The sequence below is a fragment of the Phalacrocorax aristotelis genome, chromosome 15 (genome assembly GCF_949628215.1).
Source record: "Phalacrocorax aristotelis chromosome 15, bGulAri2.1, whole genome shotgun sequence".
Classification (NCBI taxonomy): Eukaryota; Metazoa; Chordata; class Aves; order Suliformes; family Phalacrocoracidae; genus Phalacrocorax; species Phalacrocorax aristotelis.
Genome location: NC_134290.1, coordinates 1939770 through 1966670, shown reverse-complemented (window position 1 = coordinate 1966670; position 26901 = coordinate 1939770). Strand labels below are relative to the sequence as shown.

At 44.4% G+C, this 26901-nt stretch overlaps 1 protein-coding gene across 2 annotated transcripts in view; it reads right to left on the bottom strand.

The window, feature by feature from the left end:
• GCN1 (GCN1 activator of EIF2AK4) overlaps positions 1-26886 on the bottom strand; it is a 43598-nt gene extending 16712 nt beyond the window's left edge. The window contains exons 1-35 of one of the 2 annotated variants that reach the window (XM_075110834.1): positions 26747-26886; positions 24221-24323; positions 23579-23642; positions 22887-23018; positions 21590-21698; positions 20780-20878; positions 20563-20697; positions 19961-20029; positions 19767-19875; positions 19278-19352; positions 18888-19016; positions 18613-18663; positions 18095-18193; positions 17658-17831; positions 16002-16154; positions 15141-15233; positions 13595-13670; positions 13259-13418; positions 12151-12340; positions 11911-12035; positions 11389-11567; positions 11133-11226; positions 10312-10425; positions 9790-9988; positions 9150-9305; positions 6076-6257; positions 5715-5795; positions 5050-5193; positions 4201-4328; positions 3795-3984; positions 3307-3377; positions 2449-2614; positions 1282-1476; positions 845-1091; positions 79-200 (exon numbers count right to left, since the gene is read on the bottom strand). In XM_075110834.1, coding sequence (XP_074966935.1) covers positions 79-200; positions 845-1091; positions 1282-1476; positions 2449-2614; positions 3307-3377; positions 3795-3984; positions 4201-4328; positions 5050-5193; positions 5715-5795; positions 6076-6257; positions 9150-9305; positions 9790-9988; positions 10312-10425; positions 11133-11226; positions 11389-11567; positions 11911-12035; positions 12151-12340; positions 13259-13418; positions 13595-13670; positions 15141-15233; positions 16002-16154; positions 17658-17831; positions 18095-18193; positions 18613-18663; positions 18888-19016; positions 19278-19352; positions 19767-19875; positions 19961-20029; positions 20563-20697; positions 20780-20878; positions 21590-21698; positions 22887-23018; positions 23579-23642; positions 24221-24323; positions 26747-26764 — 4431 coding nt within the window. In that variant the 5' untranslated portion in view covers positions 26765-26886. The remainder of the gene's footprint in view (positions 1-78; positions 201-844; positions 1092-1281; positions 1477-2448; positions 2615-3306; positions 3378-3794; positions 3985-4200; positions 4329-5049; positions 5194-5714; positions 5796-6075; positions 6258-9149; positions 9306-9789; positions 9989-10311; positions 10426-11132; positions 11227-11388; positions 11568-11910; positions 12036-12150; positions 12341-13258; positions 13419-13594; positions 13671-15140; positions 15234-16001; positions 16155-17657; positions 17832-18094; positions 18194-18612; positions 18664-18887; positions 19017-19277; positions 19353-19766; positions 19876-19960; positions 20030-20562; positions 20698-20779; positions 20879-21589; positions 21699-22886; positions 23019-23578; positions 23643-24220; positions 24324-26746) is intronic. The other variant, XM_075110832.1, reaches the window with a different exon arrangement.
• Between the last annotated feature and the right edge of the window lie 15 nt (positions 26887-26901).

Genomic DNA, 26901 nt, shown 5'->3' with positions numbered 1-26901 from the left:
AGTTACAAACAGTATTCCTACCCATTCTGTTTCGGTCTTCGCATAACCCTCTGTTCTCAGAAACATAAAGCATCTTACCTCTCGCACGTACTGGTTCCCATCTCCAAAACAAAGCAGCAAGTGAGGTAGCACATGAACCACGTAGGGCTCAAAGAGCTTTCCAAGCATGTTGCAGAGCATCTCAAAGGCAAACAGAGCCCCTAATGAAACAAAAAGGACAGTCAGGAAAATACAACTTCATTTAAAGGGGACAGAAAGGGAAGATACAATTTGCCAAATATCTGTAGAATTTCTCCAAAAGCGCTCAGATCTCACAGCTGAGAGTCTCTTGCCTTCTTACACTTGTGGCTAGTGCTGTAGTGGGGATTTCTGGTCTCAGAAAGGACAAGAAGCCCAGTAGCATTAAAAAATGTAACAGTCCTCTGAGTCCTAGCTTAGGTAAGCAGAAGTAAGGACAGGAAACATCCAGCAGCAAAAGGAACAAGCAGGCTGCGCGAGCCCCTCTGGACCAGCTGGAGTGGAATATGTACAGGTCTCTCCCTGCTCAGGAAGCAAGAGCCCACCTAGCAACACCTGCCTGCGAAAACAGGAGGGAGGGATACAAGCACATTGGCTAGGACCAGAAACCCTTCCTCCACCACAATGCAAATACAGCGATTTTAGGACACTATACACAATCAAAGGCCTCATGACGGAAACGTCCCCCTTCTGTCTCTGCAACATTCAGTAAAATAAACATAGATAAAGCAAGCACAGGGTTCGGGTATCATTTGATCTGGTTACAATGGCAGCAGATACAAGAGAAATTTGAAGCATTTGGGAGGGAAAAGCTTTTGTCCCTTACCTTCACGCCGACGGAAGTTCTTCTTGTCCTGGATAGCATCGGTCAGCGTGGTCATCATCTCCTGCTGCTTGAGAGACAGGATGCCAAGGCCTTTCACCAGGCCTGCCAGCCCATAAGCTGCACCTTTGCGCTCAGCATACTTATCAGACTCTAAAAGCAGCTGCATTAGCTTCTGTATCATTCCTCCTGCATCCTCCTTAATTGCAGGCACCAGGGGTGGCAAACAGCTTGCCACTGACTCCTGAACCTGTAAAACAACCCGCCAGCTATCAGATCACAGAATATTCATCTCCAACATAACTTCCCCATAGACTGCATCCACAATGACAGCTTTCTGTCACCAGAGCAATTTTTCATCTCTCTGGCATCCCTAAAAGTATCGTAGCGTTAACGTGCCTCTGCGTGGCACACGAGAATTCCTCCAGGAAGGCACCTACCTGCTGAGATGGTGTGGACAAGGCTGCTATCAGTTTGCCAACAATTGGTTTCACTTTAGGGTCACTCTTGTCCAGATGTTTTGCCAGTGAACCCATCAGAATGACCACGCTCTGCCTGACAGCATCATAGCTGGCATCATTAGGAGCATTTTTCAGGAATTCTTCAAACACTGGCAAGAGAGAGTTAACATTGTCCTGAAAAACAAAACCACAGAACTTACCACTAGAGTCCACTCCAAATGAGTTTTGCTATGCTCAGTGGTCTTGTATGAGCCAACAAACTGAACAATCACACTGTATTTACAGTTCATTTAACGTGTCACATCACATAAAACCTTGCGCCATCCCAACAGGCAACAAGTATATCCTGCTAGAGGGAAGTTAGCTCTTAAAAGTTAGATCCCCCAAACTGACCAGCATGATGTTCTGCCAAAAGCAATGCAAGCTGCTAGGCAAGACGGCCAGCCTAAACATCAGTGCCTGCTCTTTTGCTTGCTCCATTTGCAAACGGAGAACAGAAAGATAAAAAAAACTTCACGTGGTTTTTCTAAGAAACAGAAGGAAAGAATGAATAATATGAAAATACTCCAACTGTCTTGGGCTTAACAGGAATGCAGAGGGCTGTCCAGAACAGGCAACTGGCACATAGGCGGAAATCAGAAGCTGAGCAATTTACGCCCTGGACACCTCCCCCATCTAACACTGCTGGAGAAGGGCTAGCAATGAGAACGATGCTCCTCTATTCTCTGAATTACTTCAGTTGTTTTCAGTTTAATTAAAGCCAACTATCAGCAAGCTTTCATGTTTTGCTTTGCATGAGGCCTGAAAAGAAATTCTCACCTTCCCAGGATCAGAAGATCCGTGGTCTGATTTTGCTTTTATTACTCTAGTTTTATACCATTTTAACTCCAGTGCATTCAAGGCAACTTCTTTTATATAGCAATGAGAAGGAAGAACTACACTTAGGCAACACTGGTCACTAACAGAACCACTCCAAACACACAAAAATTCCTACCACATTAAAGTTTTCAGCTGTTACAAGTAACAGCAACCTCTAAGAAATAAGAAAAAATTAAAAGAAAAAGGAAATTCTATGAGCTCCAAAACAGTATCTACATTTTCATTCCATCTTTTTCCACTGCTGGAGAGAGAAACATTCAGACTTACTTTGCCATGAGTGTTGAGCGTTGAAAGAGCTGCATCTAACATGCACTTCCTGACTTCAGGACTGCGATCATTCAGGGCATCCGGTACAAAAAACTGAAAGAGGGGCTTCACCTGAGAACTGTCCAGATGCTGCGAGAGCTTGTTGAGAGCCAAAGCTATGCCACACCTGCAAAGATGGTGAGCTTGTGAGCTTACTGACTTTTCACAGAATTTGCTTGAGGTGACAGTCACATTTGTCCCAAAAGGACAACAATCCTTCAGCCATATGACTTTTATCCCAATTAAGCATTACAGATACTTGGGCCAATAAAGACAGACATCAGGATCACTTCATCTACTGCTGAAATACAGCAGCTTTACAACAACGTACAGCAGCCCTACAGAACAGATTCGATTAAGACAGGTAGCAAACAAGATGATCTCCAATTAAACCCGTATAGGGCGTATGAGTAGACAAAAAGTAATTATCCAAACTGGAATTTGTCCAGGTCATTAAGGCTCGCACTGCTGCTCTTGAAACTATCAATTGCACATACAGAGGCGGGAACACAGTAAGACAAGACAAAAATCAGACAGTCTAAGAGGGAAAGACTCTGTTCTTATCAGGTCACAGAGAAGGCAGCACCCGATATCTTGATGGAGCTGAGAGCATTTCAGTTTGCCCTGCACAGCCTGCTTGAGGGACACAAATATTCTCTGCCACAAGAATGCATGAAACCAGCAAGTCAATACAGCTGCATATATTTTCTTCCTTTAACATTCCCTTATTTCTCCACTGCTTGAACTTCTAAATAAAAATCTAGAACATCTCATTTGGATGCACAGGAAGTGATGAGATCAATCTGCAGATGACTGTACCTTGCTTCCCACTGGTCAGGTGGCGATTCAGATATCACTCGACCCAAAGCATCCAAAACTGGAGGTGGCCTCTGGAAGGAGAAAAAATTTCAGTGTGCCTTTTTCAAGGACACCCACGCAGGGAATACTGTCAGCCATATCTGCAAAGCCTTTTTATAAAACTGCACAGAGGTATGATACCACTAGCAAAAGAGCATGGTAAAAAAAAACAAGCAGAGAGCTAGTTTAGGCCCAAAACGACTTAGACTGGCCCTGCTCTCCCACAGTCTTCCTGTATCACCTAAGGCATATCTTCCACCTGTACAACGGTGCCAGTACTGGCTGATAACTTGAGGCTCAAGACATTAAAGTCTGTGATAAGCTCAAACACAGCAACAGTAGGCTTAATGCACATCCTCAAGACAGACAAAAGGAAAAGTGATTAATAAAAAAATATAAAATAAAGTACAAGCTTGTGCCTGTCAACCCCTTAGGACATGAGTACTTACGTAGAGCTTCTCCTGGTAAATCTCTGTAAGTTTATTCATGACTTCTGCTGCTTGGTTTCGATACTTAGCTACAGCTCTGGAAAGAGCTTCAGCACCTGCTTGTCGCACAGCCTCTTCATGGTAGATGACATCTTTGATCAGCAGAGAACAGAGGTCAGGCTGTAGCTCCAGACCCATAGACTCCCACAGTCTGCAGCACAGACAAAGAGGTGAGCAATCACCCTTCAGCAAGAGAAGCCACTGCTGTATGCGATATCAGGGGGACCTAAAGCTGTCCTCCACCTGCAGAAGGCAAAGCCCCTGCCAGTGGAGCTCCCTGAGGTGAGAGGAAGGGAGATCCCCTTACGATTGGATAGTATCCAATCCTGATCCAATATAGATCCTACCAGCCAGGAACAACTCTTACCTCTCTGCCAACTTCTGAATCTCATCCTCCACATCAAACTTCACTACCCAAAGGCGACGCAACAGATTCAACCCATTCTTTTCATCACTGTCTGGAGTTGGTAGAACCATTTGTAGCTCCATCAGTCCCTGAATTAGTTTACAGGAGAATCAGTGCAAGGATCTGATTTTAGAAACAGACACTTTAAAACCCATAAAACTTTTGCCAAGTCAAGCTCTCAGTGGTTGGAAGTGTCAAAATTCACGTTTGCTCGTGCAGTATGCTGCCCATGCAGATCAAGGACTCCCTGTTGCTAATATGTGAGATGGTGAAACTCAAGAACAGGTTGCAGAGAGGCAATTAGGCACTAGGTTGTGCTCTGGTGACTAGAGTCTTCTCTGCTTCTAAGTACAGAGAAGCCAGCTCAGATGAGCTAAGCTGCAATTTATTTCATGGCAAAGAAAACCAAGCACCCTTGGGTTTTTTTCCTTTCTTTTTTTACATTCTGAGATGTGACTAAGCCCGAAGCTTTCCAAAAACTGGGTCCAATACAGACATAGGAATTTTTTGAAAAATTTCTCTCTTTAAGACTAAGTTCTATGTGATTGTAAATAGAAGGCATTAAGTTGTCATAATTACGCCTGTTTTAACAAAACAAAGGAGTGGATAGACACAGGGTATTCCCTTCTGCAAGATAAATCTAGCACAAAGAGCATTACTTAGAGCATTATTGTAGCTAGCGCCTCCTCCTGCAGACACACTACCCAAAGATTGGCATCACAGCCAAAGACCCTCTTCATCACTGTTGGAGAAGATACACTTCACCAAAAATTAAGGAATTTAGTGTGATCCTGAATGATTCCCACCTACCCTGAGAGCTGCATCTCGAACGTTCATGCACGGAGATTGCAGGGCCTGAAGTAACACATCAATCTCCTCCTGTTCTGCATAGGCACAGCCGACCTCCCCGCTGCTGCTTGTGCACAGGGCGGTCAGTGCATTGGAAGCCAAAACCTAAAATGCCATGAGGAAGTGTTAGAGATTCCACCACTGCCACCTGCTTCTGTGCATTTGGTCAAAGAGAGCGCAGGGTGGCAGCCGAGTGCTATCACAAGAGAAGAAATTCTCAAAGATCAGTGACAAAGGTTCATGACAAGAACAAGAACTGATGAGTTCAGTCCAACCCTTTCCCTTTTTGTTATTTTTGACCTTTTTACCATCTCATCTCTTAGAACAAAGTTTACTGCTGGTTACCTGGGGGAGCAACTACTAAATTTCTTTGCCAGAGAAAGACCTTAGAAAAGGAATAAAATGTCACCTGTGGAAAACTGAAGAATATGTTTGGTGCAATAAAACCCACAGGAAAAAAGGATAAAGGCATTGTATCCCAAGAAGAATACCATAAACATAGGAGAAAATTGGTAATGTATCAACCACCAGCCTCAGAGACCTGAACTAGGTGCACATTTCCCTCTGTTAGATGCTGATGAAAGTTAGGCAGAATCCTGACTGTGGTTACGAAGCTGAGGACTCACCTGTAACCGTGGAGAACCCGTTCCTATCACCCGCGTCAGCAGAACCAGCATGTCCCTCCGGGGCAGCAACTCTGGGCCATTCTGAAAGGTTGCAGGGAGAAAAGGCGGAGGGAGAGAAAAAGCCTTATGTCTTGTGAGCGCAAAACACTTTGCCTATGTATGACGCTCCTTATAAAAATCACAATCGAAACCTAAAGCTGGACAGGTAACCAAAACCTGTGACAGAAAACAATCTTACATTGTTAACTTTAACTTGTAGAATTAATCTGCTTTGTCCAGTTTACACATTAGCTGTTTTATCCTATGCCTCATCTGAACAGCTGTTGAAGGAGATCATCTGATCCCCACAGCTCTCACTTACCTCATCCACCAGCAAAGCCTGGCCATTTGCTGATGATCTCAGCTGAGCATGGACTGTCAGGATCTGCAGAATCTTGACCAGAAACTCCTCCTTGTCTTCACTGTCATGAGGCGCCTCAGTCATAACAGTCTTTAGGAGAGGAAAGACTACGGAAAACGCTGGAGCCGATAATGGGGCAGCACCTGCAAACAGGAAAAACAATCCTGTGAGCACAGCTGACCTTGTTGTATTCCCAAATGTTACAACTCTAAGCATGTCTCTGTTTCATAATATTGACTGGTGTAAAACATACACCTTGGTAGCACATAATGGATATGGCCAGCTTCAGCCTTAGGTACAAACATGCTAAGTGACCCTAAGTACTTCTATGCCCCTAGAAACACCCGGTCTAAAGGACACTGTCTCGTGTGTATCTGGACTTACCCCACGCAGACAAAGTTTAGCCTGTTCAAAGCAGCACACACAGGTAGCCCTGTTTAGCCTCTACCACTTTGCCACTTAAGGCTCCAACAGTGACATTCGGCATTTCAGGGCTAGGCTGGACTTGATGACCTTAAGGGCCTTTTCTAACCTAAATGATTCTATGATCCTGCCTAATGTTGTTGCTTGCTACACCAACAAGCTGGCTTTAATAGTCACATTGGGATCCCAAATTACTTCCAATACTTCAACAGTGCAAAAATACACACTGTAAATGAAACTGAAACAATTCAATGGATTAAAGTAGACAGATAGGCAAAACCAAGGTTTTGTCTATCATGGCAATACTTGCAAGCAGCAGGCGACGGGATACAAATCAAATCCACCACACAACCAAAGTTGAAGTAAAATCTATTATTTAAAGTGCATTAAGTTTGTGTGTACACTCTGAGAATTAAAATGAATTAAGCTAAAAAAAAAGAATTATGGTCAATTTTACTTCTGAGCAGAAGGATCCACACAGAGATCTGAAACCATTTACCTAATTCACTTTTAAAGCTCATTTGTCCCAAAGTAGGGGCCCGTTTGCCAGCTACATTCCCTTTAAACACTTCCTACCGACCCAGCTAACCTGTCACTCCAGTCTTCAGCTAGATTCTTGAGAATGAGGTTCCTCTAATTCCAGTGCAAATCTCAACTCCCCTCCCCCCTTGAAAAAAATTAAAGCTTTTGGATTCTTGTGTTAAAAGATTTTGCTCCTTCCTTCTCATAGGGGCTTGGCTATGGGACATAACAAATGCTCCTTCCAGTCCTCCGGTTAATCCAGTTAAAATTCAAGTATTAGACGTCTAGGGAAAACGTTTGCTTTCCACATCCCATCTGTGCTGTCAGAGCATGCCAGATTTTAAATTTCTAAGATGCAGATGAAGAACACTGCAGATACAATCCTGCAGTATTAGTCAGCTTATGTAGGGCAGGGATACTGCAAAAGTAGTTCAAGGGAGAGATATTAAATACCAAACACACGGTGAGCTCCTAACTGTTCAATATGAATGTCAGATTTTTCTCTCTGCTTGCTCAGTAACGATTTGCCTTTTTCTGCCTTTTTCATTATTGGCCAGATATTTTTAGGCTTAAGCAACTGTCCCTCTACATGCAGCACAAGGAAGGAAGCTTTATCTGAGAAGATAAATGTTCTATTAACACGGTAGCTGGTATTGACCAATAGGAAAAAGATTATAAAATGTATCTCGGCATTTCAGTAATGAAGGATATATTTTATCATCCACATTATAATGAGGTATAGTCTTTCTTAGGTCTCACGGTAACCCAAGAAACTAACCTCTGCTAAATAATATTGCAAGACTACACTCCGAAGAACTTGGAAAATGAGGAAAAATAATTTGGGAATATAACATTACTTGTCCAACAAAGCATTACAGAACATACTTCCTTCCTCCTGCAGGAGAAGTTAAAAAAAAAATATCATATTTCCTTTAATTAAGCGCTGTAGGAAATCTGGAAGGAGGAGGGTTGAAAATACGTCCACTACTTCCTGGAAATAAGCTTGCAAATTAATTCAAATGTTAATGAATTTGCACTTACTATAAATTGCATAGTGGAGACACTGAATTATCACTGAGGTGCTCAGCACCAAAGTGGTGCTCAACATGGTCCGTTGCTGCTACTCAGCTGTGAAGATCACGAGTGCCACAGTCACACAACTGTGGATCTGACTGGCAACAGGACAGTGAGAGGAGAACTGAACTACTGGGGTAATGGACCAAACGGAATCCTACACCTCCTTTAAAAAATTATAAACCATCTACTACAGAGTTTTTAATTGAGCTAGATGACGAACAACTCCAAAGCCTGGATGAACCACCTCTATCACTACAGTACACCAGATGCTTTAAGACAGCTTAAGCTATCCCTGCCTCCCAAGGAAGCAGACCTACCCTCCCTCTTCTCTATTATTATCTTCAGTGTCGTGATACAAGTACTTGGACCCATTGTGAAGCAGATTCTGCAAGTGATTGAGATTATAATTAACCCAGTGGAAGAAAAAAAGAAAACAAAACAAAAAGAAAATCAAGAAAACGGTTCATTTGAACCCAGATCATATTCTGGCACTGTAAAAATATTAGTGCTTGCCTTCGTGGCAAGAGTGGGAAAGAACTGCTGCTTCTGTAACTGTGCCAGAATAAAATATTCATGAACTGCAGCACTACACAGCAAACAAGCAGAGGCCACAGACACTTCACTGCTGAGATCACAGATAACAAGCAATTATTTTGTCTTTCCACTTAGTCTCACTGAGTCACTTACGCTAAGTGGTGTTGAAAGGCAGGAACTGTCCTTCGCAAGATGAGCCTTAATTTCACTACTATTATTTATGTACGAATCATTTTAAGAAAAAATAGTTATTTCATTTCTACACTTCCTATACTTGTAACATCATTTCCACCACACCACCACAAAAAAAACCTTCAGGTTTTTCATACCTAGGAAGACTTAAACGATTAAAAAAAGAAAAGATAAAGAGTGAAGCATCACCTATAAAGCATTAAAACCACCTGTAAACCCTCAAAACTAGAACAGCTCACAGAGTGACTGGGGCGGGGTGCGTCAGAGGCACCTACAATACTTTTTACCTGGCTCTCCCTTGCCCGTTCGGCTAGGAATGGTATGGGCATGCAGCAAGCTAACAACTCTGTTCAGAGCAGTAGGCAGCTCTTCTTGACACCAGGACTCATCTAATTCACATTCTGGTTTCATCAGGCGCAAGGTCACATGGCTCACTAAAGTACCTGGTATGAAAGAATAAAGAATCCATGAGAAGTCTAAACCCAAAGATTTCTTCAGAGAAAAATCCCCAGGAACACAGGCCCAAGAATTGTAACAAAGCTCTGGGCAACAGCCCAGGCTACAGGAGAGGCACAGCGAAGTGCAGCCCTGAAGCTTACAGGGGACAGCCTCCTTCACACGCATATGCGTGAGTTACACTCACATCCTCCAAACTCCACACAGGGGAGGCAATCCCATTGCGACCAAGCGCTACCAAGAGGTGGTCACAATAACTAAACAATTCCTTGTCTTTGGACCCAGTCCCATCCAGCAGTAGGATCTCTGGGACATCACAGTCATCTCCCTAAGTACTGTTCCAGGGTGTTTTTTCCTCTTGGCTGTCTGTTGTGCACTGTCATAATCCATAGCTTATAAGAGCAAGGGTTTTCACCACCCTGCCATAAAAATAATGCACCCTGCCCTTAAATAGCAACTGCAAATACTAACCAAAGGTTTTCAGTCGAGCAGGCATGACACAAGAAGCCAAGGAAAGAAAAGGTTTCTTAATCCTTGGAGCAGCTAAAGGTGATCGAAAAAGTGGCAAGAAAGAACTGACGAGACCAGGTATGTACTGAGTTAGACCAGGAGGCTTTCTCTTTATAACACTGTCCAGGAGTCCTAGGGCTGTTTCCAGCTCATTATCAAGCTGTAAGACAAACAATTAAAGAGGTTACCATAAAAAACTCCCCAAAAAATCAAGTTATTAAATGTAATTTCTAATGTATGAAACAAATCACAGAATGGTAGGGGTTGGAAGGGCCCTCTGGAGCTCACCCCGTCCCACCCCCTGCTGGAGCAGGCACACCCAGAGCAGGGGCACAGGACTGCGTCCAGGCGGGGTGTGAGTGTCTCCAAAGGAGGGAAACAGGTTATTGCCAAATATTATCTACGCTACTCCATTTTCCTTTCATCAAAATGACTCAGGTCATGGTAGCCGCAGAGCTGGCAAAAAAGACCATCAAAACTTACTTCCTTCAGCCGTTTTCTTATTTGAGACTCCCTTTCCAGCTGTGCATGCATCAGCTCCTTCTGCTTGCTAGTCAGTTGCACCTCATCCTTTATTCCCTTCTTCTTCTTTATTTCCTGCAGTAGAGAGCCACAGACATTATTAACCAGGAGCTATTAACACTGTCCCCTCAATTAGGTAGAGGAGACAGTTGGACACATTGGGGTTTTTTGTAATTTACTTTTAAAACAGTATCAAAATATTCTTCCAAGCATATCACTCTTAAGTGTAGACACAAAATGAAAGTCAGCAGGTTAACAACACTTTACTGCCCCATTAGCAGCATAACCTCAGTTTCTACCACATTTAAATTGGTCACAAATTACATAATTTAGGCATATCGTCCTCTCCAGAGCAAACAGAAGTCAACCTTTAATAAAAGAATACTCCAGTCAACCTGGTACATTCCCTCGCTTTCACCAAATTCTTCCCCCCACCTACGCCCACTGCTCTGGCTGGACTGAACAGAACTGCTGGCTGCCTACAAGATGGAAGCACCTATTTAACAACCCTTACTGAAAATGTTACACAATATACATTGAACAAGAGGTGAAGAGGAAGAACAACTACTACTAACTAGTAAGCGCACTCACAAACAAGTAGAATACCACATAAATTGATATAAATACAGATATAAGAGAAGGTAACACTTAGGTATTGAAAGAAGTTCAGAGAATCTTTCCCAACAGTGTGCAAACATATGCCGGAAGCCATGCAACAAACTACACAAGATAGCCTGGTGTTAGAACCTTCACTGCTGGCTTTCCTGTTCCCATCACCTCACCTCCTTCAGCTCCAGCTCAATGATTTGCTCCTTGAAGGAATAAGCTTTGTTCTCCCTCTTCATGTTAGCCTTTTTCACACTATCCTGTTGAGCACTGAGAAGGAAAAGCAGAGAAAATCAGCACTGCTCTGGACTAAGGTCAGGCACACAAACCCGGGAACTCCTGTCCAGAAAGAGCATCTGACAAACCCACTCGCTAGATGCCGGCAGGAATCAATACCCAGGTGCACAGAGAAAAGAAATTATAAAGCCTTACCTCTGTATTATAGACTTGTCATACAGTTCTCCCTCTGGTGTCTTCATGATGGCAAATTCCTCTCGAGTAACCTGGCATAAAGCTGGATTCTCCATTGATGCTGAGATAGTGCTGATGAGCTGTGGGAGCACTCTACCAGGTGAAAGCAGAGAGAGAGATCCCACCGCATTCATAGATGACTACCAAGAAAACAAAGGAAAAAACATTATCATCAGTATTCCTTGAAATTGTCTCAAAAAAGTATGGCCTGTTGAGGCAGCACACATTATGTTCTAATTCCTAGTTCTTTGTTCAGTGAGTACTTGAATTTTAGCTGGAATCCTACCCAGTTGCTGGTGTACATTCTTCCCTCCTTAAATCCCAGCTCCTTTTTACCAGAGACGTTCTCTTTGAACCTGCCTTTTCCCCACCTTTTAGACATACCTCCTTCCTTATAGACCAGTTAGTGCTTAACTCCTCCAGAAAACTCTCCTGTCCAAAGGATCTCCCAAAACTAAGAGAAGGAAAGCAGAAGTTTATCACCTGGTTCTCCAGAGTGTGGGCAATGATCCTCTGTAATATGTCATTCAGGTGTTTGGTGATGAAGTCTTTGGGATCTATCTTCATCCTGATGAGGAGGGCTGGCCAAAGACCTGGCTGCACTGCCACTAGCAAGGACAATAAATGAGCATAATAAATACGAAGCAGACTGCAAATAAAATAAAAAGGTAAGGTAAAAACCGCATACACTGGCCATGAAAGTGGTCTTGTCCCTTCACTTACCTACAGACGGATGATGGCTCACCAGCAGCATCTCCAGTGCCAGCTTTTCTGGCTCAGAGGAATCCACATCAAGCCCTGCCACACTTGAGATGACACAGAGTGCCTCATGAAGGACACGGGGAGGAACGTATGTCTTTCCTAGCTCCGACAGCTCTCCCGACTCTGTCACCAGGACCTCATGAGGCAGAACCTGAGTGGACAGCTTGTCATTAACACATCATGCCAAGCCTTCCTGAGCCCTGAGCACCCTTCCGCACAGTAACACCATACTGAATACCAATAATCAGCTCCCTCCGTCAGTACTAACAACCTCAAGTTTTCAAAGGAAAGAAGGGGTAAAGGATCAGTGGAACCAAAGCACAAAGGCAAGAGTGACAGAAAGACTAAGAATGGAAGGCTACACTAGACTTGGCAAGCCAGGGTGAGATATAACTAAAACGATTCTTTTTGGCAAAGAGGACTTTGGGAAAAGGTTGAACCAGCAGGCTGGGAACAGCATGCCCAACTTCTGGAGTCGAATTTTGCCCACTGTCTTTTCAAAAATACTTTCCTCAGGCTGTATCTGTGACATGGGAAGAATACAAAGTCCCAGCCATGGTACCTAATTCATGCAACTTAATCTATTATACAACTTGACGTGGTACTGACTTAGCAGCATGCCCAAGAATATAGAGTTCATTGTTTCCTTCTTTTAGCAGCAACTATTATCAAAAATAAAGTATTTATATTACATTTGTTTTAAATAGGCAGCCTGAGTTATAAGCCAGCGTCAAAGAACTAGGATACCAAGAAAGGAATGAAGCACTTGGTCTTCCACCAGGGATTAAATTTGGATTAAAATAAAAGGAGGACGTGGAAAACTGCAGCTTGCTCCCCAAGTAATTTTGAGTAATATGTCTTCTGTGTATATAAGGAAGACTAGGCACACCACAAACACCGACACAGTAATACACAGTAATCTAGTAACAACTGGCATTCTAGGAGATTATCTGGAACTGAATCATCTTCATATCACGCTGTACGTCAATACTAACAACAAATCTAGAGTAGGGAGGTGATTGGCAGCGAACAACTGACTAAGCAGAGACTAGGCTTCTTGACTACTCACCTTATGAGAACTGAGAACCACTTTCAGCTCCTCCAAGAGCCCATAGGCCAGTCTGTACCCTCCCAGAGAGGACAAGAGCTTCTTAACTGTTTGATGGGCCTGTCTTCGAACATGCCAGGTCCGACTCAGCAGTACTGCAACAAGAGCACGGTGATACTGCCTGAAAACAGAGAAATAAAGAAGTCTAGCAAGGGTGGAAGCTCTGCAAACTAACCGGACACAAAAGCACAGAGAGATCAACATTTTGCGCAAAGTCCCAAGCCCACCCCCTCCGCTGCCCGCATTAACATTCAGAGATCAGACACAGATCGGTGGCAGCAAGAGCGGTCTACGTACTGAACTTTACTTTCAGGCAGTCGTTGTGCATGATCCAAGAGAAGGCGCTCTGTCAGCTGCAGTACTGTACACATCGCTGTGGGAAAAGACAAATATTCAAAATAGCATGAGACTTCATAAGGAAACAGATTTTTTTTTTACCTGAAAACAAACAAGCAGCAAGCAGGACACATTAAAATAGTTACCCAAACTAAGCCTGTATATAAACCTTCCCACTGAAGCTAGCGACAAATCCAAGACAGATCTGCCAAGACTGTTAGCAGAACCATGATTTCACAGAAATGTTGTTACCTGGATCCCAGCAGAATTTTCCCAATCACTGTGTGGCGTATTTTTGTCTAAGTCAACAGTGCAAACCAAACGATAAACACAATCCTCACCGCATCAATACCGTTAATTCCCGAGCACTGCCGAAATGTCTTCAGTGACAATAAAACGTATACTGAATCCACACACAAGTGCATAATGCTATTTGAATGGCAGCCTTGGTATTTTACCTCATACCATCTTCTGAGCTTCAACTGTCACTAGGCACTTTGGTTTGTATATCAACATTCAGCCATACCATAAAAGCAGGAGCAGAAAGCCCTGAAACATGGGGTGGGCTATAACCCATGTTAAATATGGTACAGAGAACTTTCAACATTCAAGACATCAGACAGTTTGGAGATGTTAAGCATGTTAGCTGGATGATTTTGCTTAAATAACCAGTAACAAATCATGACAATATTTGCTCTCAAAAAATCAGCATTAGTTTTTGGAGCTAACATCCTAAGGGAGCAATACAAAGTTTTCCAAATCACACTGTTTCAGAACATTTGCAGACTTGGAAGTGAAAATGAACATTGTCTTCAGGAAACAGGGATCACAGCAAGCAAAGCAGAAATGCTGTTATCTCCCACTTAGAAAACTTTACCTACTCAAAGCTTGGAACAAAAGATAAACAAATTCATTTCAGAGAAATGATTCGTGAACTCATAGTCAAAACATTCCATTTAAAATGTAGCCAATGCTTTCTGCTGGGCACATTCCATTAATTTTTTTTTTCAATTAATCTTTAAACACAAGAGAACAAAACAGAGCAGAGAGACACTAATTTATAACCCAATTGATCTCCTATCTGCTATTACTCTTCCCCCATGTATCTCAAGATTTTCACCTACATGTCTTTTTCTTCAGCCTTATTTTACTTTTTCCCATCATCATCTTAACTTTAGGCTTCTCCACGTCCCTTAGATTGGCTGCAACTATTTACTTACAAACTGGGACATCGCACAAACACATTTTGTATTGGAGAGACTTTGACAAAATATACATATTTGGAATTACAAATGTTTGGTAACTCAGGTTCATTAAGAAATAAATTAATTCATTCTCTAGCTTAGATTACAGGCCTAGATGCACTTCTGAAAGAGTGCACTGTTCATTTTAATCTGAAACTGGATCCTCCAAGGATCACCGAACAGCGCTAACAGCAACTGTAGCTCTTATAAGCACTAGCTAATAGATACATCGGCAACTGGATACACAATAACTGACAATTTACCTTCCTCTGGCGCAGACTGCAAGAACTTCTCAGATGTAAAAATTTGTTTTTTCTCATCCAGAATCAGCTGCCAGAAACCACTCAGCTTAGACTCTGACAGGAAAAGAATAGATGTCTATGAAGGATGTTTCAAAATAAGTCAGAACACAGCAGTGTACATAAAATACAGTAGAATTCTGTCTCCTGAAATCACTCGAATTATTTCCAGCTTTACTTGTCTTCAGCTATAAAGCCTCTCATCTCTCTCATTCAGAACTAGAAGCATGCCCCAAAAACACCTGCTGAAAAAACATATTTCTCTGACTTGCACTTGTGAAATATAAAGCTTGTTTCACCTTAATCTTTCATAGGACAAGCCTTCCTAAGAATGGGGGAAAGGAGAAAAGTGGTGTGTTGCTTCTGGTAGACAGAACACACCAGGATTTTATATCGTGGCAGATGTACAAACTCAGACAGTTCTTATCATATCCTCTAACGGAAGACAGAACTCCGGTCCTCATGCTTTCCAAAGATGGCATGTAAAAATACTGCCCAAATAACAAGCAAGTAATATTTTTAATGTATCAGTCAAGTCCTGGCACGTAAGGTCTGGGTAAACGTCTTCTGTCAGAATAAAGAGGAACACTGCCCTAAGTGAATGGAAGCTGGAATTCGCAAAGCCATGGAAGAGCACAAACTCTTCACTGACATAACCGAGAGAGTTGGGAATAAATCCTTCCCTGGTTTGCAAAGGGGCAATGATTCTCTATGCAGAAACAATACACAGATTAAGGAATTCTCTCTCATGCACGTTGTCAAGAAAAAGCATTAACTATCAGAACCTGTTTATGTTGGATTCCAATATATGTTTTGTGACCTTACCAGTTTGTCCCTCAATTACAGACATCCTGCAGATCAACAAAGCTGCAGCGACTCCTTCAGTTACCATGGGAACCTGAGTACTTTGAGATGCTGCTTTTTCTACTGTTTGGATCAGCATTGGCAGCAAGTCCATTCCCTGTAATAATGTGTCACCTGAGGAGACAGAAAGAGACAAGTTACAAAACAACATGGTCCTTCACACTTTACACCAGAAGGGTATCAATGGTGGTTCTGTTGTCATGAGGCAAGAAAAGGAACCAGACACATACTGGGAAGACTCTGAATGTCCCAGGGTATTTGCCAATCACTATTATCATTAAACTTTATGAAAAGCTAGACAATAACCACTTCAGTCCTTTCCTTACAGATAAAACAGTCCCATCTCAATACCAGTTTCTGTTCATGGGATGCAAAATAAAATGCTAATTCAGTTACATTAAAGGAATTGGTTCAAATCACAAGAAGTCTGAATTCAAAGATTATGTTTCCCCAGGAGAGGGAAAGTAAATCCCTGGCAAGCCACAACCACTTGTTCCACTTCACACATTCACAAGTCAAGGAAACCCACTGGTCTGCGACCCTCGCTCCCATGGAAACTGAGCTAGGTGTGCCCGGTATTTGCAGAAGCAACACCTCACACACGATAGACCTTGTGATTTTCTACTTTAACTATTCACAGGTAGTTTTTTATCCACAAACTCATAAGAGTTAGAATCTCTGTTTGCTTTGTGCCCCAGCTGGATGCGTCACTGGGTGGGTCAAAGCAATGGTAGTCAGCATTCCAGTGGCAAGTAAACTATTTTGGAATATGAATTATCTTGAGCCCTGATCCCTTGAACAGCTGCACACATCACATGCAAGTAATCCCCCTTGCCCATGGCAAGCATGAGCAACTTCAGGTTTGCCTAACTGAATTTGCCACAGGACCACCATCCTGTGTGATGTCTCAGTAGCTTTAAGAGCTCTTTTTTTCAGCCCTATGATAGCACAGAAATTCCTGGTAGCTACAACAGAAAAATGTAGAATTAAAATTTCACTTATATCCCTATTGAGGAAATTACAGCAAATCCGTTGTATCCTTACAATACATTGAGATATCACTCTCTTAAGCAAATGAATACCATCTTTTTGATCCACACTGCATCAACAAGAAAGGCATACTCCCAGTACAGGCATCAGACTGCTCCCCTATGGACCCATCAATGAAATGCTGAAGTCAAAGGGGACAGGACCAACAGAAGCAAATCTCAAAAGGATCACCAAAAGTTAAAGATCTTCAGAAATTCTAAAACACATTAATTTTAATTTTTCTGTATTTTTTTAAAGCTTCTGAGAGCCAAAGCCACAGACCAGGATGCCAGTGTGCTGGGTGCTATATAAAACAAAAGCATTGTCCCTGAGCTAGAAATCTTACAACAAAAATAAAACCATCAAAAATTACTTTGGGGGCTATACAAGGAGACAAACCATCTTTATAAACTTGAAAGCAAAAGAGAGTTTAAGGACAAATATGAAGGAGGCCATTGAACAGATATCACCTTATAAAATCTTTCTTAACCCACACAGCTATCTACTTATATCAGGAAGTACAAAAGTTGACTACTCTTCTCTTAAGCCACACAGTCAAAAGAGATATTAATAGCTGCACAGTTTTACCTTTGAAAGAGGCTAGCATGCACTGCAGGTAGGCATGCCTCACAGCCGAAGTAGAGGTTTTAAGGCTGAAGGCTTTCTTTAGCCATTCTACCAACTTCTTAGGAACTTCTGTGGTGAACCGAACACACCAAAGAGCCAGGACAGAGACTGCATGAACCAACGTGCCTTCGTGGACTAGGAAGTAACACAGAGCTCACATCAGTACAGCAGTTGCATAAAACACAGGAACGTAAACCAGAAAGCAGGTAACAACATCAGAAGGAAGCAGGAAAAGAATGCACATGCTTCTGACAGACACCGCACTGTCTCCATGGGGCTCCTCATCAAAACAGGGCAAGGGATTTTATAACACAACAGGCGAGAATCCAGGCCCTATGAAAACCCTGCTAAAGATGAAAGCAGCTTAGCAAATCCAGATCAAAGGCAAGAGGTCTCACCTTCTTGTTGCAGGAAAGGGATGAATAGCTCAGCCATGGTTCCAGTCAGAGCTTGGCTAGAGGACCCGGAAACCACATGGTGACTAAGGCTGCCAATCCCTGAAAGGACAGAATTCTCTCATGAGTTCCCAAACTACCGGCATTTGCCGCACAATTTGAAAACAACCAAGAATGACCCTTCGCATTTTGATCCTGGCAGAGAAATCTCTCTCTCTTGTCACTCCATCTGTATGTCACATCCACCATGTGCCAACCCTGCAGGACCGCTGTCTTCATTTTTACTCAGGATACAGTCATCTTCTTCCTTGCATAACACATTTCAGCCTACCAGCCAATTATTTCCTTTGAAGAGAAAGTCAACAACTGGTGTGCGGTATCCAGCACCTTCTATGACACTAACCACAGCCAATTTGGAATGACAGGCAGGGAATCCTAAAGGTTTAAATACAGATCCCTTTCATTCAGCCTTCTGCTGAACTTCCTCCACCAGAGAAGCAGCTTTCTTCTAGCATCCTCACCTGAAAGGACGCTCATCTTCTGAGCAACAACTGTCAGCTTCCCTTCTGAGCCTGCCAAGAAGAAACAAATGGGTGACTTACAGACAGACGAGGGCTATGTGCTACGTCAGGAATCTTCTCTAAAAATATAAAAGCTTGCCCCCGCTCCCTCTGCTCCAGGCTGAGCCACCCCTACCATGCAGGCAGCTGAAGACCACAGAAAATACACTACACAAAACCCCTTGATGCCAGCAAACCTTTATTCACCCCCACTGCTGATCCTACAATTTACTCACCCCCCAAGATGGCAAAAAGGTGTCTGCCCAGCGACTCCACAGCCGAAGGATCACTACACTGTCGAGCCAAGTTCTTCAATGCCACAACTGCTTCATCCATTAGCTGCACACTGTTGGATTTCAGATGACCTAGAAAATAATGCACAAGCTAAAAGCTCCTTAGGACAAACTGCATAAAATCAGCAAGACAAGGACATATCTCTACATGCGGCTTGACTCAGATTGTGGAACCAGCACGTGAACTATATCAGTTCCAAGTTACAGCATCATCCTGCCTCCCACACAAAACAACCTCTTCACCAGTAATCAAGCTGTTAGAGGTACAGCCAGAAAGTTGAAGAACACTTTATTCTGAATTCATCACTCCCTCCAGAAGTTACGAGTACTTACTGGCCAGTCCTTTCACAATGTCTAGAGCATACTGGCTGAGATCCAGGTTCACAGATACGAGCAAGCAAGAGATTGCTGAAGACAGAAGAGATAATGGCCTATTACTTTTGTTAAGTAACTAGTTTTAGCATTTTAATACACCCTCCCCACAGTTCACATCAAGAGCAGACACGGTCAGTAAGGAGTAGGAAGAAAAAACACTGAAATTGATGCCCAGTGAACAGATTAATTCAGTATTACTCTTAGCACTCAGCTGTGAAATTCTGTCCTCAGTGCAAAGAGTAGCTATCGCATACCCAGACACCTGGGATCACACCACAAACGTTGCTTCTCCACATCCAAACCTCAGACCCCAGAGTATCCTGCCACCAGTGCTCACAGGAGCAAAAGCACAGTCCAGAGATACACACTCCCCCTGCAACTGCAGACCTCTAAAGAATAACTGTTGACACTCTTTGACACAGCAACGCAGAGAGACGACAGACTCACTTTCAGTTACATTCTCAGGACTCCGTAGGAGGGATTTCTGCAGAGTTGGCAAAACTAAGTCCTTGAATTCAGCATGAGACACGTACCGAAGAAGCGGGGAACAGCTGTCCTGCAAAGGGAACAAAAGCACTCAGCATAGCAGCGGACGTTTCACATAGGACAAAAGCACAAACAGCTTTAACAATACGTCTCACCAGCACATGCTTCTGAGGCTTTGCCTTGCTCATAAGGATGGTCTTCAAGTAGAAATCCAGAAGAGCACCCTGGACAAGTAGAAACACCAAATTACAGCCACATCGCAACCTATACACAGCTCCCCACACACCACCAGGAAGCCAGGCTTGGCACCCCACCTCACTCTCCGCCAGAAGGCAGCCCTATCCACTAAGCAGGAGCTCTGCTTCCATCCTCACAGAAAACACTCAAGCAGAGGTCAGTACTCTCTGCTCTACCCTTCAGCCCAACACTCAAAACGCACTGAGAGCTGAACGCTGCCTTCCATTCCTACAACAGGGGAGAAGGCAGAAAGCTGCAGTGTTGCCCGTCTACATAAACGCACAGGCCACAGCGAAGTGCCAAAGCGCCACATATCTGGCACCTCCTCTATAAAGCCAGCCCAGCTGTTTTAGTCAGGAGACTAAAGTAGTCAGACTACTGAATTGACAGGTAATGAAGTCAGGGGCAGATGCAAAGTACCAACCTCACTGAGACATCTGTTCAGGCCCCTTCTCCATGATGAGAAGTGACGCCACTTACTACCAAAAAAAAAAAAAAAAAAGCAGTACAACAGATTTACCTTGTATCGTTTAATAATATCAACCTCTTTCTGGGCCGTGCAAAACTGCACCACAAGTCCCAACATTGCAGCGTAACTCTGGCTCGGGTCAAGACCAAGAATGACAGATAGGTATTGATCCACCAGATCTTGGTTCTGAAAAGAAGAAGAGAAAGGCACATTAACCCACCAGAACCTAAAACAGCTACTGAATATGACCATGTAAGGCATACATCACCTCTTTCCAGAGCCTGTTCAATTTCTTCATGGCCCCATCCACCGCCTGCTTACGAGAACCTCCCAAGACTTCCAAAAGGAGCAAACACTGAACCTCCACCTGCAAAGAGAAACAGCCAAGAAAACATTCATGCACCTGCGTGTCAGAGAGCTCAGATCAAACAAGATGTCTCAGATGGCAGTGATTAGCTGAATCTGCTTAGGAAAAAGTCACATAAATTCTTCCAACAGCTGCCATTGCTTTCATCCCACACGCGCCACTTTGCAGAACCACGCATAACGATTTTGGAAACTCTGACTTCGAAAACAGCAATTTCTGTCAGATTACATCTCTTCTTAAAATGTGTTCCAACTGTATGCCAAGGCGCTATGAGCATGGTGGCCCGTGCAGGTTGTTAAAGTAGGTGAAAAGAAAGCAAAAAGCTACTTGATCCTGTATGACAGAGTATCACATGCAACTACTTCAAGGGAGGCACGAGGAATTCATGCCACGCTGCAGGCTGCACCTCAGAGGCACCGCTAGCACACCTCGTCTAGAAACACAGGTACACACCATAGTAATGCAGAGCGTCTCTGCACAGGTGCGAAACTGCCCCGCTCTCATGCTTTATACACCTCCTGCTTTCTCCAGCAGAACAGGAGAGATCAAAATACACCAGAAAGCAAAAGATTGTCATGCCAACCTGGATTTTAACATGACATTATTGGTTATGTTCAGAATTATTTGCAATGTTTCAGCAACTTAAAAGACATAGAAATATTTAAGTTCTTATCTCTAAAGGGATTTTTCTGCAAACCAAAAAGAACCTACCAGTTTTTTCCACGTTTCGCCCTGTCTCTTGTCAGGTGTTGAAAAGACTGTGCGTACAAGCAGGCATGTCCAGGAGAGCGCCAGCAGAGCTGCAGATCCACTGCTCTTGCTGTTGTACAAACAGGAGGAGGAGGTAAATCTACAGCCCCCAGTACATAACTTACACCTACTAGTCCATAACAGACTCGGCCTTGCCCATCAGAAGACCACCTTATAACCGAGGCAATTTTGTCACAGAAAAATACAGCTAAAGTCTTAGCATTTAAAGGAAATAATTACTTCTCATAAGCTATGTGTTCTGGCTCCTGTTTAACACTTACAACTTCTGAATGGCACAAAAGAAACTAAATCTTGCCTTCTGGGAATGAAAAACCTTAGCAGAAGACAGACCATTTTTGGATCTTTGCAGTAGCATTACAGAAATGAGAGTTAAATACCTTGCCAGCTGAGAGTGCCCAAGAAGTGACTCAAGATTTCTCATCTACTGATCTTCACTGTCAGAGCTTCCCAGCCTTAGATTGCCAAATCCCTTCTCAGGTTACATTCCCTCCTGGCACACTACTTGGTTCTGGTTTCTGCTCTCACCTCCTCCTGCCACTCCAGGTAACAGATCCCACCTCGCAGCTCCCTGAGGATCCTCACCCCATTTTGATCTTTCCCTCAAAGAACGTAGGACGTGTCCTTGCACACAAGGCCAGCCACTGTGACTGAAGGGTGAATATCATATCACTGCAAGCCGTTAAACCAAGATCAGGTATTTTTCTAAAAGCTACGCTTCTCTTCGGCCACGGAGGCACTGCAGGACAGCACTCTGTGGCCTCTACCAGCTAAGCAATACCTTAAGTCACCTTTTGGAACCACTAGTGTTCCCACATGCTACCACAATAGACGAGCCGTGTATTTCTCAGCTCAGCTTCAAATCTCATTGTCTCCCTGTCTATAATAAGGTCTTGAATCCCACCAGCTGAACACCAGATGGGCGAGGAAAACCCCTCTCCTCATCATTTTGGAGACCGTTTCTTGATAAAAGAGTTTGTTCCTCATCTCTCCAGACTTGAAGGTTCACAAAGGCAAAACCATAACTCAGACCCAATCCGCCAGCAGTAACACCAAGAAAGTCCTTCCCCTTTCACAGACTACATGAAAGAGACATGAGAGAGGAACATTTGACCAGTCATTAACACCTTTGTCTCTAAATGTTTTTAACACCTCCAGCAAGCAGCAGCATCTTTCTGAACACAAGAGCGACTACCAGCAACTCCGAGCTGCTTCCACACAAAACAAGTTAATCCAGCACCTGGGAACTCCAGCCTTGCCGCCGATCCCCGAGGACTGAAGTGACTGCAGGAGGTTTTTCGCTGTTGCATCTGGCTGGGACTCCGCGAGCTGCTGAAGCGCCAGCTGCAGGGCTCTGCGGGATGCTGCATCACTAGAATGAAAAATATATCTCCGTGAACTTTATAAATCCTGCCAACATTACATGTATTACTACACTTGCATGACACAAAGGACTCTGCTTTCTCATTTCAGTAGTTGAGCTAATAGTTATTTTATCCTTGCTATTCCAAGAGGAGGAGAAGTATCTGGCAGAAAGCTCCATTCCCTTCCTTTGCCAAGAGAAGTTATGTCGAAGCTCTCTGGCAGATTGCAAAAGAAAACACAGATTCTGAACAGCTTCTCTACAACAGGCCCCAATTTAATCCAATCTAAAAGTGTCTAAAATACGTCTAAAAGACACCTTAGTTTTGCTTCCCGGGGACACAGGCATTCATTTTTGCAGACTGAACCACAGGATGCAAGTTTTAATTTCAAAATTAGAAGTGAAACACAAGGTAAGCATTGTAAGACCTTTAAATGTGAAATGTAACTTGAGAGCCTAATTACTAGACAGCATCTTTCAGTGTAATGCGTGTCTATGTGACACTGTTTAACTAATAGATAAATACCGAGAGATTAAATAATACAGCCTTTCTACCTCAATTTACTCACCGGTATCGATGTAGAGTAAGGCAGAAAAGTTTGCAAAGGCCTTTCACTGCACCCTCTGGAAGATCTGTAACAGATTATATTTCAAAATATTTCTTTGTAAATCACTGAGCTTTTAATCTTTAACACAAACATCATTCAAATCACAACTGAGATCAGTGAACTGCTCACAGCCCCTGTACATCTATGACATTGCTTGCCAGGATCACAGTCAGAGTTCTCTCTTTTTATACATTTTGTGCATATTTTTAAAAGTAAGAGCAAAACTGGAGCACATGCTGTTCCACAGTCACCTTCAGAAAATGAGGAAAATCAAAAAGATTTTTAAAAATCTGTTTCAACTGGTTTATTAAGACTATCTAAAATCTTCCATACTCTCCCTCTCCCTACATACATATACGTACTACTGACTGGAAAAGCACAAGGGCTAGTAACTGGAGTTCTGTGTTACCTGCAAAAACCCATGCTTAGAATTAATTAATGCTGAAGACACACAGAATTAACGCTGTGAGACAGCACGGACTCCAAATGCTTCCAGCCCCCTGCTTCAAAAAACTACCCACAAGTTTCAGACAGCCTTTTAAACAAAACATGTTAACATTCTTCTCCACCCTGGTAACCAGAACAGTGCCCCAATGCTTTTACCTTTCCCAGAAATGCATTTTCCCAGCTCACTGAGGATCTCTCGCCGTTCCTTCACACTGGCTGTGGTTACTTTTACCGCAAACCGCTTCAGTGTATCAGAAATCTAAAACCACACACAGACATGAAAAAACATCAGACTGCCTTCGATACCAACGCACCAGGGCAAAGAACCATGTCATTTGCCGACCTCTCAGTGACCAAATGTGTGCACCCATGGTCTTATCTGCTGGGGAAAGGGTCACTGTACATCGTATGCAATAAAACTCAGAAACCTCCCCTGTCGGCTGAAGGATGACCGCTTTCTGTTTAACCTACATCCCTGTCACGGCACTCGCTCTCTAAGACATATTAACGCCTCTAAAAGTAGGGCAGAGTGACAGGTAAGACAGCCTAGAGTACGGGACCTTTAAAAGCACCAAAAAACCCCGCGCCTCAAGAACACAAAGGTGCTTTTCAGCCTACGAGGCACCCCCAAAGGGAGGCTTCTAGCTGCAGACAGCCTAGGGCCAACTGTCAGTGCCCAGCCTGAAAAACTGATCTGTGGTTTCAGGCTGTCAATAGCTGTGACATTCCGTACACAGGCGCAGCAGAAGAACGAACCACTTGCCTTTAGTCTTTTCCAGAATTAAGTCACACATCGCAGGGATTTTGTAAATTGGACTCGCCAGATTAGAAAAGGTTGTGCCTCGCTGTCAGACTCCTTCCACACGCTATCAGCAGCGCCCAAGGTTACCCAAGGAAAACAAAAAAAAATCCCATCATTCAACCCGATGGGTTTTTTTCAAGACTGCGCTGCTCCGTACCTGAATCTGCCAGTGGGAAGGGACCAAGCCCACTCACCAAGGTTAATGCCTGTAAATAGCTTGTTTCAGTTTTCAAATGGTATCAAGACAGTGAGATAAACTGTCTGAAAAGACAAGAAAGAAGTTTAAGTCCTCAGCTACGTGCTCCTTAAACTACTGAAAGCATTTCCATGAACTTCCAAGTTTTGCAAGATATGCAAGACAGAAGGTTTTGTGCAGGGTCAACAGGGCTCAGCCAGGTCTCTGCTCACAGGTTCTCTGCATTTACATAAACCAAAACACAGCTTTCCAGGAAAGACTTTTAAAATTCCACTCTTAAACTGAGCAACTTTATATTTTAATAATAACAATCACCACCATCATGATCTTTAGCAAGGGCAACAGATAAGCATGCCTTTAGAAACTCATCAAAACTGTTCCTTCCCTCTTCAGGCAAGACCCCACCAGTTTTGCCACAACAGGAAACCTGGCAACTGAGAAATGGCAACTACCTCCGTCCTTCTCAAGAGCTGCTTTCAGCGAAGCTTTTTTGCTGAAGTGCAGGAAGGGTAATCCTGCACCTCCCCGACCCTGAGACTATCTCACACCCTGAGCTCCCCCTGAATACTGGCTGGAAGAGGGGCTGCACCTCTGAGCGGTGCAGGTCGACCTGCGGAGGACAGCCAATGTCGTTACCACCTGAACTGACAGAACGAGCCACCATTAAAGAGCTCGTCTTCTTCCAGACCTTTCAATTACGTGAGTTCATCATATGCAAACTCAAACCAAGCTGCACTTACTCATGCTGCATAATCACAAGCAGGGAGATGTACAGACATGAAAAACACCTTAAAATTATCCTAACAATCTAGAAATTAAAAACAGGAATCACGTATAATGCTACGGGACTTCCCAAGCAGCTTAGTGACTTGCACAGACTCTGACCCTCCGGTCTCCAGGGAAGAGCTGCTGGGACAGGCTTCACCCGTTTGCTTTTTCTTTTTATGAGGATGCACACGAACACAAGTTACAGAGCCAGGACGCAAGCAACGCTGCCGCAAGTGCATACAGAGCAAACATGCTGTTTTTACTAGTAGGGACCTGGTGCTGAGAAGGCTAGGATTTGCCTTGGGAACGTCCCAGCCCAACACACCCAGCTGGGGAGAGAAGCCCAAAAAGACACAAGCGGCGGCCCCGGGTCGCCCGGAGCGGGAACACCACGGCAGGCCCCACTCCGCGCCCGGACCGGGGACAGGGCTTGGGATCTCCGTCCCCAAAGGGGGATTCCCGGCAGCCGCAGCCACGTCGAGGCGCTGCGGGCCGGGGTCAGCATTGGGCCCGCGGGACGCAACCAGTGCCAGTCGCTGATCGGGAACTGGCTCCGGGAACAGGCGGGACCCCGCGGGGCGCCGGAGCCGCCGTCCCTTGCCCCGCGCCAGGCCGCGGCCACCCCCGCAGCTGCTCGGGAACCGGCGGCTCGGCCCGGGCTCCCCGGCCGGGGCCCGCAGTGGGGCGCCCCTTCCCTCGCCCCACGGCCGGGGCACGGCGCCGGGGCGGCCTCGCCGCGGGCTGCTCCAGCGCGGCCTGCCCGCCCCGGGCCGGCTGCCACGTCCCCGCCTGGCCGCGGAGCGCCGGGCCGCGCCCCGCAGGTGGGCCGAGGGTAGCGCGGCGGAGCGAGAGCAGGCGCGGCCCGGGCGGGCCCTGCCGCCATCGCCGCGCCGCCGCGGGCCCGTCCCGCACTCACCTGCGTGTCGGCCGCCATGGCACCGCCTGCGACCCCGGAAGCGCTAGAGGCCGGAAGCCGCGCGCCGAGCCGGCCGGGGCGGGCCCGTCTCCATGGCGACAGCGATGAGGCCTAGTAAGGCCCGGCCTAGTCCGGCCCGAGCGCGGGCGAACGGG